At 43.4% G+C, this 17,576-nt stretch overlaps 1 protein-coding gene across 2 annotated transcripts in view; it reads left to right on the plus strand.

The window, feature by feature from the left end:
- Window positions 1–17,576, plus strand: part of zfpm2a (zinc finger protein, FOG family member 2a) — a 117,381-nt gene that overhangs the window by 16,276 nt on the left and 83,529 nt on the right. For both annotated transcript variants that reach the window (XM_085802857.1, XM_085802858.1), the window contains exon 2: window positions 16,114–16,272. In XM_085802857.1, the coding sequence (XP_085658983.1) occupies window positions 16,114–16,272 (159 nt within the window). The remainder of the gene's footprint in view (window positions 1–16,113; window positions 16,273–17,576) is intronic.

Here is a 17,576-nt window from a genome sequence, read left to right on the forward strand (position 1 = left end):
GTGGATTAACAATGAGGTGTTCACATGTGAGGGGTTGGCGTCCATTGTTGTGGTGGGGGGGGACGTGACCGACGGCTCCAGGTGGAGGAGAGGGAGCAGGAGGCGAGGCGGTGGTGGCGGTGGTGGCGGTGGTGATGGGGGGGGAGTTGGGCAGAGAGGAGTGGAGGGTGCAGGAAGCCAGATTGGGCCATTAGGGAGTGGCAGATCAGCCTCGGCTCGGACCTGCTGGGGTGCGATCTCACCAAAGCATCAAGAGTGGGCCAATCTCAGTCAACCCCCCCCCCCCCCCCAACCCTGAAAAAGTGACAGAGGGTGAAGGAGAGAGGGAGAAAGAGGAGAAAGAGGAAAAAGAAACCAGCGCCAGACACCAGGCACCCAAATTCACTAAACTGAAATTTAATTTACCTCATTAGTTACCCCTTAATTTCATGTCTTTATTAAAGAGTGTGGGATAATTGTTCTATGCAAGTTCCTTTGTAAGGAATATAAAATGCCATTTTTAGTCATATATTTAAAATATAAAAGACCTTGTTTTGAGTCATCAAAGTTCATTATTTCATTATAAGAGGAAAATCTGACCAAGGGAAAAACTCCACATGACTAAGAGTCTGTCCGAACATTCGCTGCCAACTTTCGATACTTGGTGCTATGGAAATGTTTCAGTCTGTGTTCAAACGTACAAGATTCAAAGCTCAGCTCATACGTTTCAATCTATCCGTCTAATCCTCCCATCCCGTGCTCCCTCTTCTCTGTAGTACCTTCTTTGCCTTGTGACATACAAGATTCCTGCCGTTAACCCGCTGTATTAAGAGATGCAACTCAGCCCTTCCCCACTACACTGTACTGTATGTTTTCCTACTCGAGTGAGCACATCTTTGTGGATTTGAGGCATGGAATGCTAATTCAAATGGCATTATCCAGTGGGTGTGTATGAAAGCTGCTCCTTTTCTCTGGTGGAGGTGCATGTGGGTGGGTTAGAGGGGAGGCTGGGAGGCTGCTGAGACCTCGGCGTTATCAGCACCAGATGCAGGTTGACTTCAGACTTTCAATGGAAGGTAAAGAGAGAGAAGGGGGAAATTAATGAGAGCCATAAAGCCAGCAGGATAAATAATTAGCCAACTGGTCCTCAGATCCGTCCCTTCATTTGCAGCGAGAAATAAATTCTACCTGCAAAGTTTGTTTGTCAAAACTGCGAGCAGACGCTTTTGGCTCTTTTTTTTTCTCTTTTTCTTTTTTTTTGGTTTTGATTGCGTACATGTGTGCATTTTTAAGATTTGTTTGTTGCTGGGGTTTTTTTTCTGCTGTGCTGTCTCTCCTTCATTTGTCATCTATATACGAGGTGCAGGTTTCTCTCTGTCCTGCCACCAATAATTGGCCGGACCAGTGCTTCCTTCAAATGTGTGCAGCACAGGCAGACAGAGAGAGACAATTCAGCTATCACAACAGCCTCCATAAATCATCTGGATGAGAGGGTGTCATATTTGTGTCCACATTTTTGTTTTGAATAATCAGAAGGACATAATGTTGCTTGTTTACTCGTGGCTGATGTTCCCCAGTCGAGCTACAGTCGTTGTGTAAAAGGTATTTGCTCTGCACAGATACACAACCAGACCTTTTCTCAAACTGCGTTTAACGTGTGTTCGACAAGTGATGCCATTTCACCGCGCTGATTGCTACTTTGCCGTGCCCTCGTCAGGATCAAAGCTAATTTTTGCTGCATTAGAGGACACTTTGTGCCAGTGTACTGTGTGTTGATCTGGAGTGTTTACATGCGGTTCACTCCCTGAGGATTTTGTATTATTGTTGTCACACTATATGGAGCACAGCCACTTGTATTGTTCTAATACACCACCGGTAGATTTGAAAAGAGCTGAGCAATCACTGAAAGACTTACATTATCCTCCAGTCTTTGATCGCTATTCATGTGTCTGCGCTAAGTAATCTTCCCCTCTAATCTCATTCACAGATATAAATAAACAAGTAATGCTCCAAATGAGAGAGAGAGCACATGAGTGAACATCCAGAGGATTATGGTAATTTGTGGATAAATGGAAGTGTTTAAAATGTGACTTTTTATTAAGAAAGTTACCAAAAGAAATCGGTTTTTCACTCCATGAACCTGGAGGAATTTATCAGCAAATTGTACTTCATTCAAATATTCTGCATGAGTAAGTGATGAAGTGATGAACTTTTAATGTTTTGGCTTATTTAGACTCCAAATATTGTATCTCGCTGTTACTGAATTTGTTGCTCAAGAAGGTGTCGCTCCATAAGAGCCAGAATAATTTAGATGATGCAGATAGTGAAGTATTTTCTCCCTTCTGATTGAATAAATTATGCATAAATAAAAGCTCAAAATACTAAATAACATCCAACTCAAGGTGGCCATATTGCTGATTGATTTTTAGGACATTGCTCTTTTTTCTAATCTCTTCCAACTTGACATTTGGAAAGTCAGAAATCAATTATGTCTTCTTCCCAAATGAAAGGCGGAAAAAACTAGTATATGACTTTAAAGTCAGACTAGCTCGCCTTTGACACGGCACATTACAAAGGGAAAGGAAAATCACACTGCATACCTGATCCGTTAAGAAAAAAAAAAAAAAAAAAAAAAGCCTTTGAAATGGATTGCTGGGTGGGATCCAGTCTGGCACAAGTCATGGCATTGATGGCACAGCCCCTGGGCGCAGGGATACTTGGCCTGGACAAGATGGTTGCTGGGCCCGTATCAGTGGGCACTGGCCCATCCTCTGGGAGCTCCTAAGCCATGCCGTCTGAAGAAGAACTGATGGGGTTGGCAGCACATATGGGCATGCCACGGGTTTTATTTCAGTCAAAAACAGCCCCGATGTTATCGCCCTCAGTCACCAGCACAGCAGCATCACTGAGCCTGACCGAGATGATTGGGCTTCACACGTAGAAAATAAAACCCTGCAAATTAACTTCAAAACAAAGCCTTTCTTTTGTTCCATCAGCTTTTTTTTTATTTATTTATTTTTATACAGCGTATATACATCCCAGGTGCTCGATTCTAATTGCTCACCACTATTTCTATCTTCCATATTGTGTTCAGATGACAATTTGTTCCAGCTAATTGGAAATTTTGCGTCGGCCTTCCCTGCACAGAACATCAGCCTATCACAAATGACATTGATATGTTGAAGCGTGGATTCTGCTACATAGCCCCACTGTTATTCAAGCCAAAACAGGAAGTTGACAGCCTCAACAGTTTTCAGAAATAGTTAGTTGATAACCATCCACGGGGTAATGAAACTTCCACCTTTGATGAGAAGTTGAAAAGAGAGTGTTTCACTGTTGGCTTGGCAGAACATTAGACATGGCTGCAGGCAGGCAGGGGCAGGCGAGGGATCGAGCTGTTTTAATAGGGCTCATCCAGAGGTGACGAGAGCACTGCATGCACTGAACTGGAGGTGTGAGCCGGGGCTGCCAGTACATATCTTTTGTCTTTCATTATCTTTATTTCCTTATTATTTTAAATGGCCAGTATGTGTGCATGTGTGTGTGTGTGTGTGTGTATGTGTGTGTGTGTGTGTTTTTTTTTTCTTCACTAGAAGCTTTTTTGATATCCATTTAGATTGGAGCTTCATTAAAAAACCTCAGACAATGGAGTGACTTCTAATTAAGAAGCGCCGCATCTGGCCCCTGGCACCCTATCCCGTTGTTCCATCTATTTTGCTGGGGAGAATTCATTTGTTTCTTAATTAAGAAAAACACCAATAGCGTGAAAAATCTGCTTATGGTACCTGAATCCTAATTAGTTAAATAGTGAGGGGAAGGGGAAAACACATTCCAGTAGCCCTAGAAATGAACTCAGAGCTGATAAAAATGAACTAACTAGCCTTGCATAAATCGAAGCTGGGGAGAAAGTGTACCATCATTATGGCTAAGACAATATGCAAACTATCTTCAAAGAAATCAAATTGCCGGAATGTTTTCATTTGCATGTATTAACCATTAACATAATGAGGAGAAGTGACATTGGACCCGGATTGTGTGTCTGTTCGGATTGATAACTCTGCTGCATCTGCAAATAGTCTCCTCTGCAAAATTATGCTAGCAGTCAAATCAGTGTTGAACTGTGGAGGGAGAGGGAGAGTGATGGAGAGAGTGAGAGAAAGAAAGAGGCAGAGAGAGAGAGAGAAAGGAGGAGAGAGTGGAGGCTTTTGCTTTTTTCCGTTTTTATCAGGGAGCTCTGTGCAAACCTGCTGCAGTGTTGAATCGGAGCCATCATCCTCTGACAGCTATCCTTAAACAGGAAGGGCCTGCGAGTCATTGTCTCTAAGGCTCTGCGGAAAGCTGCTGTGTGGATGTGTATGTGTGTGTGTGTGTGTGTGCGCGTGTTTTGGGTTGAGGGATGTAGGGGGATGTGCCCATGTGGCTGCTAGCTGGAGATGGACCTCAAGTGGGCACACTTCACACTCGGCCCCTCCCTCCCAGTACCATACATATCGGACACATGCACGCACACGCCTGCACACACAGACTCGTTCATACATACACCGCCACCCCCCCACCCCCCCTTCAAAACACACACACATACACACACACACACACACACACACACACACACATCTGAGTGCTTCCAGGATACCAAAGGCTCACTTATCTGTTCTGTAAAGACTCACCATGGCCCACATTGGCGAGTTGGCGGGCAACCAGCCAAATCCACTGTGTGTTCTCCGACTGCAGGCGTCATGCAAAACACTGAACTGTCTTCAATATTCAAAATAATTTTTCCAACATGCTATTTCCCAGGATCAGCCTCTTAGGTCAAATTATTCAATTAAGTGTCTGTTTATTACTGATACCAAAGCTGGGTGGCGGCTCTACTTATCACCTTTTTTGCAGATTGGTGTTCTCGCAGAATACCACCATAAAGATTGCCTTGGCTGTAATTAAAATGGCACAGAGACAAATTTGGTGCAGGGCTAAGACACGGGGAAATGAAGGAGGTAGGGGGAAATTGCAGGGGCTATGTTCTGTCATCCAATGAAAAAGTTGAGGCTGTAAAAGCAGCAAAAAAAAAAATTATTGTCAGAGCTTACTACTGTACTGTACGCCACAAAGGAGCAAGGTACGACGAAGAAAAATGCAACCTTGTGGTGGCGTTGTTGTCATCGCGCTGCGTTTGTGGGCAGGAAAGAGCGGTCAGGAAACGGTGGCTGTTCTTTGTGGCTCTGACTGAAAGCAAGTAAACAAGGAGTCAGGGATGGTGTGTGTGGCAGAGCGGATGCTGTTTAGACGTCCTAAACGCCAGCCGGGCTCGCATCCATCCGCAGGCCTGTGTGTTTGATGAGCTATTGGCAGGCTATGGGGACACGTGTTCCTGTGCCTCGTGGCAAACATACCTTTCACCGTCTTTGACTCCACAAGCCTGTGTGACTTCTCAGGGAAAAAATATGAAAGAAATCAAAGCGCCAATAAGCTGAGGGTGTTAAGCCAGAGAGGGAGAAAAAAAAAAGAGAAAAGAAAGACCTGAGCGACTTTGGATTTTGACAGAATCTTCATGCGCTCCCTGACAAAAATTTGCATTGTTATCACAGATAACTGGTGATGTTTTTACTTGGTTGTACATTTTTGTGAAATATGTAAAATGTAAACCGAGCCTCTAACGATTCCCTTAATGACGCGGATCTTGCTTTTCTCCCCCGAATCGCGTCTTAGCGGGCTTCTCAGTGCGGGATGTCTGATATCTGAATATTAAAAGGAGTTTCAAGCTCATCTGCAAATGTGATTTGCACATATCACACTTCTGCAGTCGTCAAGCTGCTTCATCGCCAAGCTTCTGAGCAAAGAAGGCTGGGGAGGGGAGGGAGAAAAAAGAAAAAGAAAGATGCACATATGGGTTGCTATTGATATATTCCATTTCTGACCTAATTTAAATCCCTGCCAACAAGCTCATATGCATACTGTACATTTGCTAAATTACCGAGTGTAAACCTTGCCTTCTCACAGAGACAGGTGTAAACATCAATGTTGTCATAATGCACCACCAGTAAATATGATAATCGCGCCATGCTGCAATAGAGCACAAAATAATTTGGACATCATTTTGATGCCTGAGGGGCCCAGGGGAATGCCCTCTAGAACGAAGGTGGCCGATTGACATGCTATACACGCCAGGATATAATTATGGCTGCCTGTCTTTGTTCCTCCCAAGCTTCCTCTCAGAGCACTAGTAATTTGCTTGTGATATTTTGGTATTCTTTACGATTGAGTTATTCTCTGTGGACTTGAGTATTACATGGGTGTAAATGAAGATGCAAAGAAGCTGCTCAACAGCCAAATCCTAAGTTGCAAGTGTGAAACCGCGTAAGCGTATTATCAGAACGGCAAAGTTGATACTGATAGGGAGAAGTTACTTTGTAAACCTGATTTGAAATTTTATTTTTTGGGGATTCTGACACAGAACGACTCCTGTTCCTTTCGATTTTCTTTTTTTTTTTTTGATTTTTTTTTTTAGGAGTAGGGTGGGGATGACGCCTGGCTCCGAGTGTCATCGCTGGCTATCTGTGTGGGACATTGCTGATAATAAGGGGCAATGCCAGAATATCTTTAGGGTATGCAGTGTGTCGAGCTGCGGTTTGTTGTCATGATAATCCCCTCATTTGTAATGTCGGGATCAGCAGGTTACGGCTCTCCACTTGCCTGCCATGTCAAGACTTGGGACTGGCGAGGTGGATTGTCATTTCTGAAGCAATATTTTGACAGCGCCTTCACTTTACTCGTATGCTGCGGCTCAAAGGTCAGAGCTGTGCCACTTCCATTTACTGTGTGTGAACACTCAATCCCTGAGGAGTGGAGCTCTCTACACCCCTCCTCCCCCTCTCTCTCCCCCCTGTATTAGACGCTCTCTCACTCTCTCTCTCTCTCTCTCTCTCTCTCACACATGCGCGTTCACAGTCTTTTTCTTTCTGCCTCTCACCATTTAACTCACTTGTTTCAGGAGATAGATGTCAAGGCTAGTCCCACACAGAGCTTTACAGTGGGTCTAAAGCTCCCAAATTGAAGGACAATTACAACTTATAAACCTTTATAATAGGGTAAATGGAAAAAGGCAGCTCTGCTCAGTTTAGCTCACTGTGATGCCTGATTTCCCCTCCTGCCATCATTCCAATTAGTGTATTGCAAAGACAGCCACCGCTCCCCCTCAGTCACTGCTGCTCTCGCCCGCCTCATATCACACACACCGCTGGGTATTTTTTAAAAACATAGTCTGGTATGATTGTTGCAACTGCACAATGTCTCAATGGTGTAGCTGTCATCCATTTTCCTGTGTGCTCAGTGCCACTCCTCAGACACCGAGGCAGGTTATGTCAACCAAATAAGGCACTTGTCAGTAATACAAAAAGACATTGTTGCTGGTCCATTGTTACCTGCTCTGCCAGCTATCATATAGAAAGTGATGGAGTGACGGTGTTTTGGAGCATGGTGCCGCTCCAGAGCCCCCAGGGGTATTATGGGTGTAAATCTCCCTCACACAGTTCTGCTCCAGGCCAGGGAGAGCATCATCATTAGCCGGAGCAGATGGAGGGGCTTCAGCACTGTTTTCCTCTCTCTTCTGTCAGACTGTATACTGCTGGAATCTTGCTTCTCATAGCGGTGCGAAGTGCAACAGCCCGAGCCCAGACAATGAATGATGAAATCCACATGAAATCAGATGAAAGCTACAGTACACACACCAGGAGACTAGTCTGATTCATCATTTATTTGTGAAGTAATGATAGTGGAGTGTTTGTGCGTGTTCACGTGTTAGCGTTCTTTTGTTTCAGTTGGAGAAGAGGCGTCGTGCAAACAGGACAGGTTTTCATTAATCATTGATAATGAGGTTGGATTAGATTAGTTAGTCGATCAACATTAAATTCGATGTCGCTCTTGTGATAATCAATGGTTTGAAGCCGTTTTTCAAGCGGAGACGTTCAATGTTCTCCAGTTAAATGTGCAGATTCTCTTGTGTTACATGGCAGTAAATTGAATTAACCGTTGGTCACTCAAAAGAAACTAATGAAGTAGATGGAAAACTGCTATTAGCCTGGTTCACTATTGATAATCACTCATTACTGATTACCATGTGTTTTGGTTCACTTTCTTTCAATATGATGATTGTATGACACAGTTTTTTTATATTCTCCCTCACTAACTCATCATCCTTTTAGGGGAAGCAGGTTTTCATGAATCAAAGTATCCCAAGTGCTCAACAGCATGATGATAGGGACAATTTTAAGACAAAAATCATTGGAATCGATCAGGAAAGTTGTCAGCTCATCATGTTTCCGCACTGGACTATATAGAGCACACAACCAATATCAGATATTTCACAGAAAGCCAGTATCGGCCTGATATAAAAGTTTCAAGCAGCTAATCAGCGCAATCATTTATCAATGAGAAGTATTTATCTCCAGCAGCCACTAGCTCCCCATTGATGCAGCACTATTTCACAGTGTGCTAGAGGCCTGCTATCCAGGGAGCATGGAGCGTGTGTGTGCGGATGTGTGTGTGTGTATGGGTGTGTGTGTGTGTGTGCGCTGTCTGAAGCACTGGCAGAATCCTAATCTTCCAGCAAGAAGCTTCACATGGCCAGATCAAGAATTAGGAGGGAGGTTGAGGGGGGGGAGGGGGAGGGAGGAAAAAAAAAAGCCCATCTCAGTCTGTGTTTTAAAGGACAGTGCTTTGAATGTCATTTGACAATTTCCTTTTAATTAGAACTAATTTACAGAAAGATGCCCACCAGCTAATCTTTACAGGATAATTAACTTCTATTTTCTTTACTTTTAATTAAAAAGTGGAAAAGATTTAGCTGATCCATAAAGAATTGTTCTTTTGAAATGTTCATCAGACTTCACACTTCTTTTGGCATTGGTAATATTTAGATCATATCTGCTGCTCACAGTCTCCACTGAGTTATTGCAATGATTTTCTCCCCCTTATCCGAGGTATTAAGAAGTGGAACTATCAATAGTAGAAATAGGAACCAGAGGCAAATTAGAATTGAATTAATGAAGAATTTATTGCAAAAGGAACCCCCCATCCCTCACAATACTGGGATGAAATTGACATCTTAGATATATCCATTTCATAGAAATTCCTTGATGGGGAAATATTGTTTTATCTACATTATTTGATACAGTAATCGTTTTTCTTTTTCTTGAAGGCTCCCCATTAAATTCTTTGAAACGTCGCTCCACTAAAAGCTATTTGTTGCAGAGGCAGTTTTAGCGTTAGTTTTACAATATTGCTGTTTCCCGCCGCCACAGTGAGGCCAGTGAATGTGATGAATGTGATGCTTTTCAGGTTAAACAGCAGCATCTTATTAAGCACTTACTTAGACACAGTGAGGTGCCCGCTGCCTCCACAGGATGAAAACTCCCTCGGCCTCATCAGAGCTGCTTGAGAAAAGTCTTTTCTTGCCACTGTTAGCACCTTCCAACAGACTTTTTACTTAGTGGAGATAAAGTGAGCCAATATGAGGTGAGCGTGCTGTAGACAGAGCCTCCACTCGTCTGCAGACAAGCCAATGGCTGAAGATGGATGCCCCCACTTAACCATGATAGCTCCCTGGAGGAGCCTCACTCAATGGCTTCATTAAAAGTGAACATTCTAGTGAAAAGCTCACTTATAAACCAGTAATTAAGACCACACATATTTTACCTGCTTTGTTTCAGCTGTCACATCTGGTGTACAGGCACATGGTTAACTTTTATTTCCTTAGAAGTAACAGAATGACACTAATAAATCATTCAGCCAGAGGAGAAGCAAAGAGTGTAACAGGAAGCACCTAAATGCAACACGCCCCACTATTTTAACAGCATTTTAATCTGCCCGCTGCCCCTGCAAAGCAAATGTTACACTGGAAGAGAAGCATTAGCTAAGCCCATATTACTTGGAGGACAAGCTTTGTGACTTTTATGGACCAAACGTTGTACCAGTGTCCACTTGGAAGTGTGTGTGTGTGTGTTTGTGTGTGAGAGAGAGAGTGTGTGTATGTGTGTCTGTAAAACTCAAGAGAGACAAGTAGAGGCAGTAGAGTGAAGCAGGACCCAGCTAACTCCACAGAGAAACTGGCTGGCATCTGCTGAAGCCCTCGGGCACGCTCAGAGGTGCCTCCAGCATTTTAATGGCATAGTCAAATGCCAGCATGTTTTCATGCCATTCCAATTCAAATTCATTGGATAAAGAAGTAAGAGTGTGTTATTCCCCTTCAACAGTCCAGACAGAAACACTGGGCGCAACAACACAGAACTTAGCAACTCCGCAAACATGCTGGGATCCAACGTTGTGTCTGATTGGAGTAAGATACTCCACAGAATTATGCTAACAGCATTTGAAATAGTGAACAAAAATAAATCATAACATTATTCTGCATCTGGGTAACATTTCCAGCGGCTCTGCAGACAGTGATAGTGATACTGTTTCCCAGACGATGGGTGTGTCTGCCTCTCACTGCATGAAGCATAAACGTACAGTAATGTAAACTTAGTGGGCCATCTAAATGCATGATGTCATCAGATTACATTTAGATACCTTGTCATCTGTTGTGCTGTTCCTCTCTCTCTATGTGTGTGTGTGTGTTTTACAAGGATGTGAATACATTTATTCATCCCCCCGTGATGAAACCGCCTTCCCTCCCTCCCTCCCTCTTTTTTTTTTTTTTTCACCACAATTTCCAGACGAGCATTGGTGCTGAGTTTTCAAGCAGTTTGTTGACTGTTGATTGTAAGTGCCCAAATTTAGGAAGGCAGCCATTTCTAATCACGAGAATTACATTGCTTAGCAACCGGAAAATCAAGTTAAACAATACCATCGCTTATACTTGGTCACAGACTGCGGCTCTGAGAACACATCAGTCTCCACTGAAGCTGTTCCACGCTCCTCCCAGCACACACACACATACACACAAACACACACACACATATACATACACAAACACATTCACACACAAGCTGCCATTCACAGACAATATACAAATGTTAATTTACTTTTGACTTGTGTTACCGCATTAGCTCCACATTTAGTTTGATCACAGTGTACAACTTGGAAAGGGCTCTTTCTTTTTTTTTTTTTTTAACATTTGCGCCGTACGAAAAAAGATGTTTGAAATGAAAAATTCCTTTGAGGGTTCCTGTAGCATATTAAGCTATTAAGAGTTGCGTAAATGGTATCTATTTCATTACAGTGATCAAGGATTAAATTAGAGGCTTGAGCCCTGTAACATATACACTAAGTCTCCTCCAAGGCTGAGGGAGCCCTCTGCTTCCCAAAGGTCATTAGAGCTAAGGAGAGAGTATGGCCCCCAGTCTCTCCTCGCCTCTCACCACTCTCTCCTCCCTCTCTTTCTCTTCGCTCTCTTTCACTTCCCAACCTTTCCTGCAAGATGAGATGAAATTGTTTCTTTCTATTTCCACACTTTGTTGTCAGAGAGTAAGTGCTCATCCGCTTTTTTTTCCCTTTTTTTCTTCTTCTTCTTCTCCAGCTGTGGGGGTAAACATATGAATGTGTATCTAAGCCGACCTGGCTCACAGCGGCTGGAGACAGAGTCTATATTTCTATATCCCCTCCCCGGCGCAGAAGTTTGAAGAGTCCTGCGGAGTATGTGTGTGTTCACCTGGAAGTGAGGAAGGCCCCCAGTATCAGTGTTGGCACAAAGGGCCAGTTTACAGGGAGCAGTGGAGTTTGGCAGAGGTTGAGCGGTGTGGCCCTGTTGGATTTTAGGGCTGCATTATGCATTCATGTTTAGTCTCAGGTGCTACGTTTTATCCCCAGGCCAGCTTGGACACATTTTCAATGGACCTTTTGGATGAAAAACTGTATAGGTGGGAGCAAAAATGATTTCCATGCTTATAGAGATCTGCCGCTTTGTTCTGTCAGATTCAATTACCTCACCTCTAATTAGGGAGCTATAGAGGAGGCTGGGTTTGTGATCCACACATCACACTGTGGAGCCTGCTGATAATGTGAGGTATCGCTATCACAGCCCGGCCACAAGCTCCCCACATTGCGGACGGCTGAAAAGGCATGCCATGAAATTAGCAGTCACTCATACATTTTTGCACATACACACACACGTTTGTTTATAGCTCTTCCTTCTTCTTTTTTTATTTTTGAAAAAAAATGTGAGTTTCCAAGGCAAGCCTGGCACATCTGTGTGTTTTTTCCATTTTCTGTTTTAGTCCACTGAGGCACAGACTTGTGTGTTTTCCCTGAAAGATATTCCACCACCTCTGTCCGTAGCCTACTACTCCTCTCTTCTCCTGCTCCCCTTCCTCTGTGACTCATTAATCCTCTGTCCATCATATGGTCTCAGAGTATCACCCCATTTTATAGACTCAGTGGGGGCATTACCATATCCCTCTCCGGAGCTCCACTCCGCATGGCCGATCCCTATCAGACAGAGGCCATGCCATGAACAAAAGAGCCACTGTGATCAAGCCTGCATTCAGCTACCAATGTCTCTATTAGCATTGGCTGCTCCTGCCTGCTGCTCCTGCTGCACGACTGTTTGAACAGGGCTGAGATTTCTCTCACTAGTCAGCAGAGGAAGAGCCTGATGAATGTGGATGATACAGTTCAGGGTGGAGGGTGTGGATGGCACGGCAGTGGGGAGTTGCAGGGGGGATACCTGGACACTGACCATGACTGAGAGGAAGTTGAGAGCGGGTGCAGTTTCCTAAAACCTTCTCATAAAATTGAGCAGATATGAGTCTTTGTGCTGGAGCGTTTTTATTTTTATTTTTTTTTTAGCAAAATCAAACATTTTCTAGAAAGTGGAGCTCATAAATGAACACAGGACAGTCTGAACAGAGCAGAGCAGCTGCCAGGCTCAGGGTTACTGATGATTATTGTACAGCTGTAACTACTGATCATTCTCTTTATTAAACTAATGGTTATTTTTCATGATTAATTGATTAATTGTTTAGACGAGCGCTGCTGAACCTTTCTGGCTTGTGACCTCTTGGGATATAAAGTCTTTGTCACAGGTTCTGGCCTGAAGACGATGAGCAGTTGAATCTTTCTCATATTATTTGATTTCATGGACTTTGAGAGGCCTGGATGTGGAAGAATATCCAAACATAACTGTATACCATTTAACCATTTCTATTCATCATTATTTTATTATTCCCTTATATAGTGAAAATAGTGAAAAAAAAGCCTGACGACACAAGTTAATGTGTGACAGTTTCAAATGATATAAAAGATAGAGAAGTAAGACATCATGACATTTGGAAAGCAGGAACCATTGAATATTTGGTATCTCTGCCTCCTAAATCAATCAGTTAATCATTTTTATGATTATTTATTACAGTGTTTTTTCGTGTGTCTCACAGGAGCTTGATTTAAGAGGATTCTTTTTAAAGAAATTACCAAAAGAAAATTCACCAGCTGATGGTTTCGCTTTTTTTCTTCTGTAAACACTATGCAAGTTTGAGACGCCCACTTGGAGCAGCACGGTCGTCTCAGATTACCAGAGCAAAACAGATGCAGAAAACATGACCAAAAAAAAGAAAAGAAAGAAAGACGGGATTTAGATTCCCGACAGATTTCCGAGGAGCTTTCCAAACGCTGTGTTTATGCTGCGTTGTCACTTCCAGGATCAACTCCCGTTTAAAACTGCTAAGTTTTTTTTAAACAGATCTTTGTGTGTGTTGTAATGAGGCCGCCCCGTTTGCACTGGCCTGCTCTGTGGTGAAGAGCAGCGCAGACGCTCTCCCCGCGGTGTCATTGGCCATCTAAACTCCAGAGGAGGCTTGATAAGAGGGTGAAGCAGCAGACATTCCTCTGGCCCAATTCGTCAGCAAGACCCTATAGAAATGCACCAACAAGCGCGGGTCACACAGTGAATGTGACAGGATTTTAAACAGTACACAACTAAATATAGCAGGAACGCCACTATCAGAAAATGAGTTAGGAGTGTGGTGCTGGTCGTTTAGAAAGTCATTATTCTTATCATTGCTGTCTCTGAAATAATTTCAGGTCTCTCCATGCAATGAATACTGTATAATAAACTAAACATGTGAGGATGCGAACAAACTTCGGTAATCTACGTGGTCTCCAAGAAGTAACCATCAGACCCCCCTAGAAAGTCTCCAGCTGGGTGGAGTATTTCATTTTTCCATATTCAGTAAGGCCTCCAGTATCTCTATCAGTTTGAAAACGCTCCATTTAGTTACTATCTGTGAGAGCGGGGAAGTGAGATGCCCTTATTCTGAGTCTATTAAACCTCAGTTCTATCTCATCTTATCTACCTAATCTTTGTGTCTTATTGACCATGAAGTTTATCTTTAATCTCCCTTTACCCTTATTATCGCAACACACTGTAGGTCTATTTTCTATGGTGCAACAGTGCTTGCTGTATTTGCTGGCAACAGAGGAAGAATCGTTTAGTTGTACACACAGTTCTTATTCAGCTGTGTAATGGAATGTGTACCGAGTGTGTGTGTGTATAGAAATGTATTTCCCCGCTTTCTTTCACACTGTCTTCAATTGCCTTGGCAGGAGCTTTTAACGCCAGTCATACAATCTCCCCTTGATACTGCGATATTTATCTCCTGGTATCATCTTAAGCGATGGTAGACTCATCGAGTCACTTCACGCCTCACTTGCCTCCTCAGCGAATCAGCAGAAGGCATCAGATAAGATCATAAAACTGTATCCTAATTTAAAAGCAGCACTCTGCCGCCACAGTGTCTATTAGAGATCTGTGTGCTAATTCTTTTCATGTCCGTGGCTCCTGCAGATGTAGGCTTCTACAAAGGAGTAATTTATAAGACTAATGAAAAGAGCAAGCAGTTTGTGGACATCAGGGGGGTCTTTTATGAGGCTCGGTGCGGGAAGAAAGAGAAACAGGAGAGGCACACCAGCCCCACTTTTCTGAACTGAAATTATTGCTTTATTAAAGCTGAGGGGCTCACTCCCTCTACAATAGAACAAACACACTGAAAGGTGTCGAGAGGATATCAGCGCACTCTGTTTGAGCTCCAGGATGATGCGCAGGAGGCTGCAACATAGCTCATGTGTGACAGGCAGAGACGGAGACAGCATCCACATCTAGCAGCCGGTGATGGCAGCACTTTTGATATGATTATTCAGTTTAAACACGGCAGGTTTCTTTTTCTTTTTTTCTTTTTCTTTTTTCATGAACTCGATTGTGTTGTTAAAATGACGCAGGTTTTTTTTTTAGCTGGGAGTGTATTATTTCAAATATAAACTCACCTTAAACTTGAAGTGCTCCATCACTTCTTTGCTATGGTAATTCATATGCTGACATTGGAGACATGTGTTGGTGGGAAGAAGAGGTGTGCAAGATGCACATTATCTTAATAACATTCAAATGCCGGGTGAGATGTTTTTCAGAACTAATACAATTCAGATAGCAGTACAGTAATTCCATCAACGCCCTTGATTGAAGCAAAAATGGTAATATGCAAATACCAAAAGAGATGTACAGCTACAAGCAAAACTCTGAAATCATTTAGATTTAAAGAAATAATATTGCACAGAGGGGGGAAAAATTAATCACACGGAAAAGTGTCTCCTTTAAGATTGCACTGGTGTATTACCCGGAGGCATGGAATGTAAATGGAAAATCAACATTGTACCCTGTGATAAGGCTAACAAATTAATAAAAGTATTTTCTTTCCTCCTCCCATGCTGATGCCTGTATGAAAAGTCTGGAAAGGAACTTTTTTCCCCCCTCCCTCCATCTGTGTGAGGTTTTTGTTTTGCAGGTAGTGGGATTAACATCAATGCTCACCTTGGCTGCATGTCAGAAAGCACACAGTCTCACCGGGCGCTTTCAGCCGCTATAATGGAAGGACTTTTGCGACATATGAGAGGGAAATAATATTCTTCATTGACACAGCTTTACATTTGTCTGCACTGGGTGTCTGAACAGGGAGTGTGTGTGTGTGTGTACAGTGCTGTGCGCTGAATACCATCTGCATTTGTAGTATTGCAACAAAAGAAACAAGGAGAGGCAGGAGTTTTTTTTTTTCCTTGAAAGCCTGAGGGGTGTGATGAAACTGCTGAACATCTCCCTTGTGTTTGTGTGTGTGTGTCTGTACATGTGTATGTATGTGCGTGCGTGTGTTCCCTCAGGTCCTCTGGAGGATGGCCTGGAGGAAGAGGAGGAGGAGTGCGTCTCCGAGGAGAACGAGCTCCTGGCCAAAGACGAGTTCTCGGCGGAGGAGAACTTCACCGCCGAGTTCGAGACGGAGAACATGAGCTGCGAAGACATGGAGTTCTTCTGCAACAAAGGTGAGGACCGTTCACTCCACAAAACTCCACGAGCCGCTTTTTCCTCGAGCGGCGTACTGTACACTGCTCTGTTTAATACCTAATATGAGACAATATGTTAAGCAACCCTTGTGCCAAGCATCAAAAATAAGTTAAACTCCTGCCAATGGCGTCTAATAAAATTCCTCAACATGTTCAAATCAAACCTGGCAGAACTTGTGTCCGCATCAGAATTTCTCCCGCATCACTGCCTTGAGTTGAAACTATCCATTTTGATATTTGATCCCAGCAATCCACCCAAGAGCAGTGGTTTGATCTGAGAGGGAGATGGCATCGGCAACACTGGCGCTCCCTCTGTGATAGTGCTGTGAAGGTGTGCTACGGTACACCAATGCACTGGAGAGCGTAGCACTTCCCTTTGAGCCAACGCTAAAGCTCTGTGAACACTCAGCAGCACCTGCTACTGCTCGGAGGTCCAGCACTATAAAGCATCGCCAAATGCGCCCGAATCCTCTTTGAACTCCAATTCAATTAGATTGCTTCTTTGTATGTTTGTTTCATTTCGGTCACACCTTGCCATCACAGGAGCTAATTTGTGGTCTGCTCCAGGTTACAGTGTGAAGATGACAGACTTGTCCTGCCTCCCTTTCCCTCCCCGACTCCCCGACTCCCCTCCCTCGCTCCCCCCACCTCTTCCTACCCCCCGGTTGCGTGGCTTTCACTACCCCAGGTGTCCCCACTCGTACAGGCACACGGATGCCATAAATTTGACTTTTTAATGAAGAACCTATGCTTTGAATGTCTGCCTCCCCTCTCTCCTTTCAAAGGGAAAATTGTTTAGAATTATTTCTTCACACTTCTAAACTGATGTGCCTCGTGGGATTACATTATTGAAGGAAAATAAATCTTTCATGTTTCAGGTAGGCTATGCCCCGGTAATCGTATCAATAATGTTTTTCTTTTGTTCTCCGGAAAAAGTTGAACGGCACAATTGTTCGGAAATTGCAATTACCAGCGACGCCTCGTTTGCTTTAGCCTTTGTCTCCCTCGTAATGTGTCCTTACTCAAACTTCAAAGTACAATGTATGGTCTTGTAATAACCCAGTAGCTATGAAATAGATGGTGCAGTACACATTTGTGGTTGCAGCAAGGGGGGAGAAAGGAGGAAAAAAAAAAGTACAACTTCTAAAAATCTTCAAAGCGCCCTGTCAGAGCCGTTTGATATTCCCATTGTTTTGGATAAAACCATGTGAGGGACTGGGCCTCAAATCTCCTCTCCGCTCCTCATGTTTGTGAATAAAGTCAACACTAAATAGCAATCCCAA

This window comes from Trachurus japonicus, chromosome 16, assembly GCF_045865225.1.
Source record: "Trachurus japonicus isolate A0001 chromosome 16, Traja_1.0".
Lineage (NCBI taxonomy): Eukaryota > Metazoa > Chordata > Actinopteri > Carangiformes > Carangidae > Trachurus > Trachurus japonicus.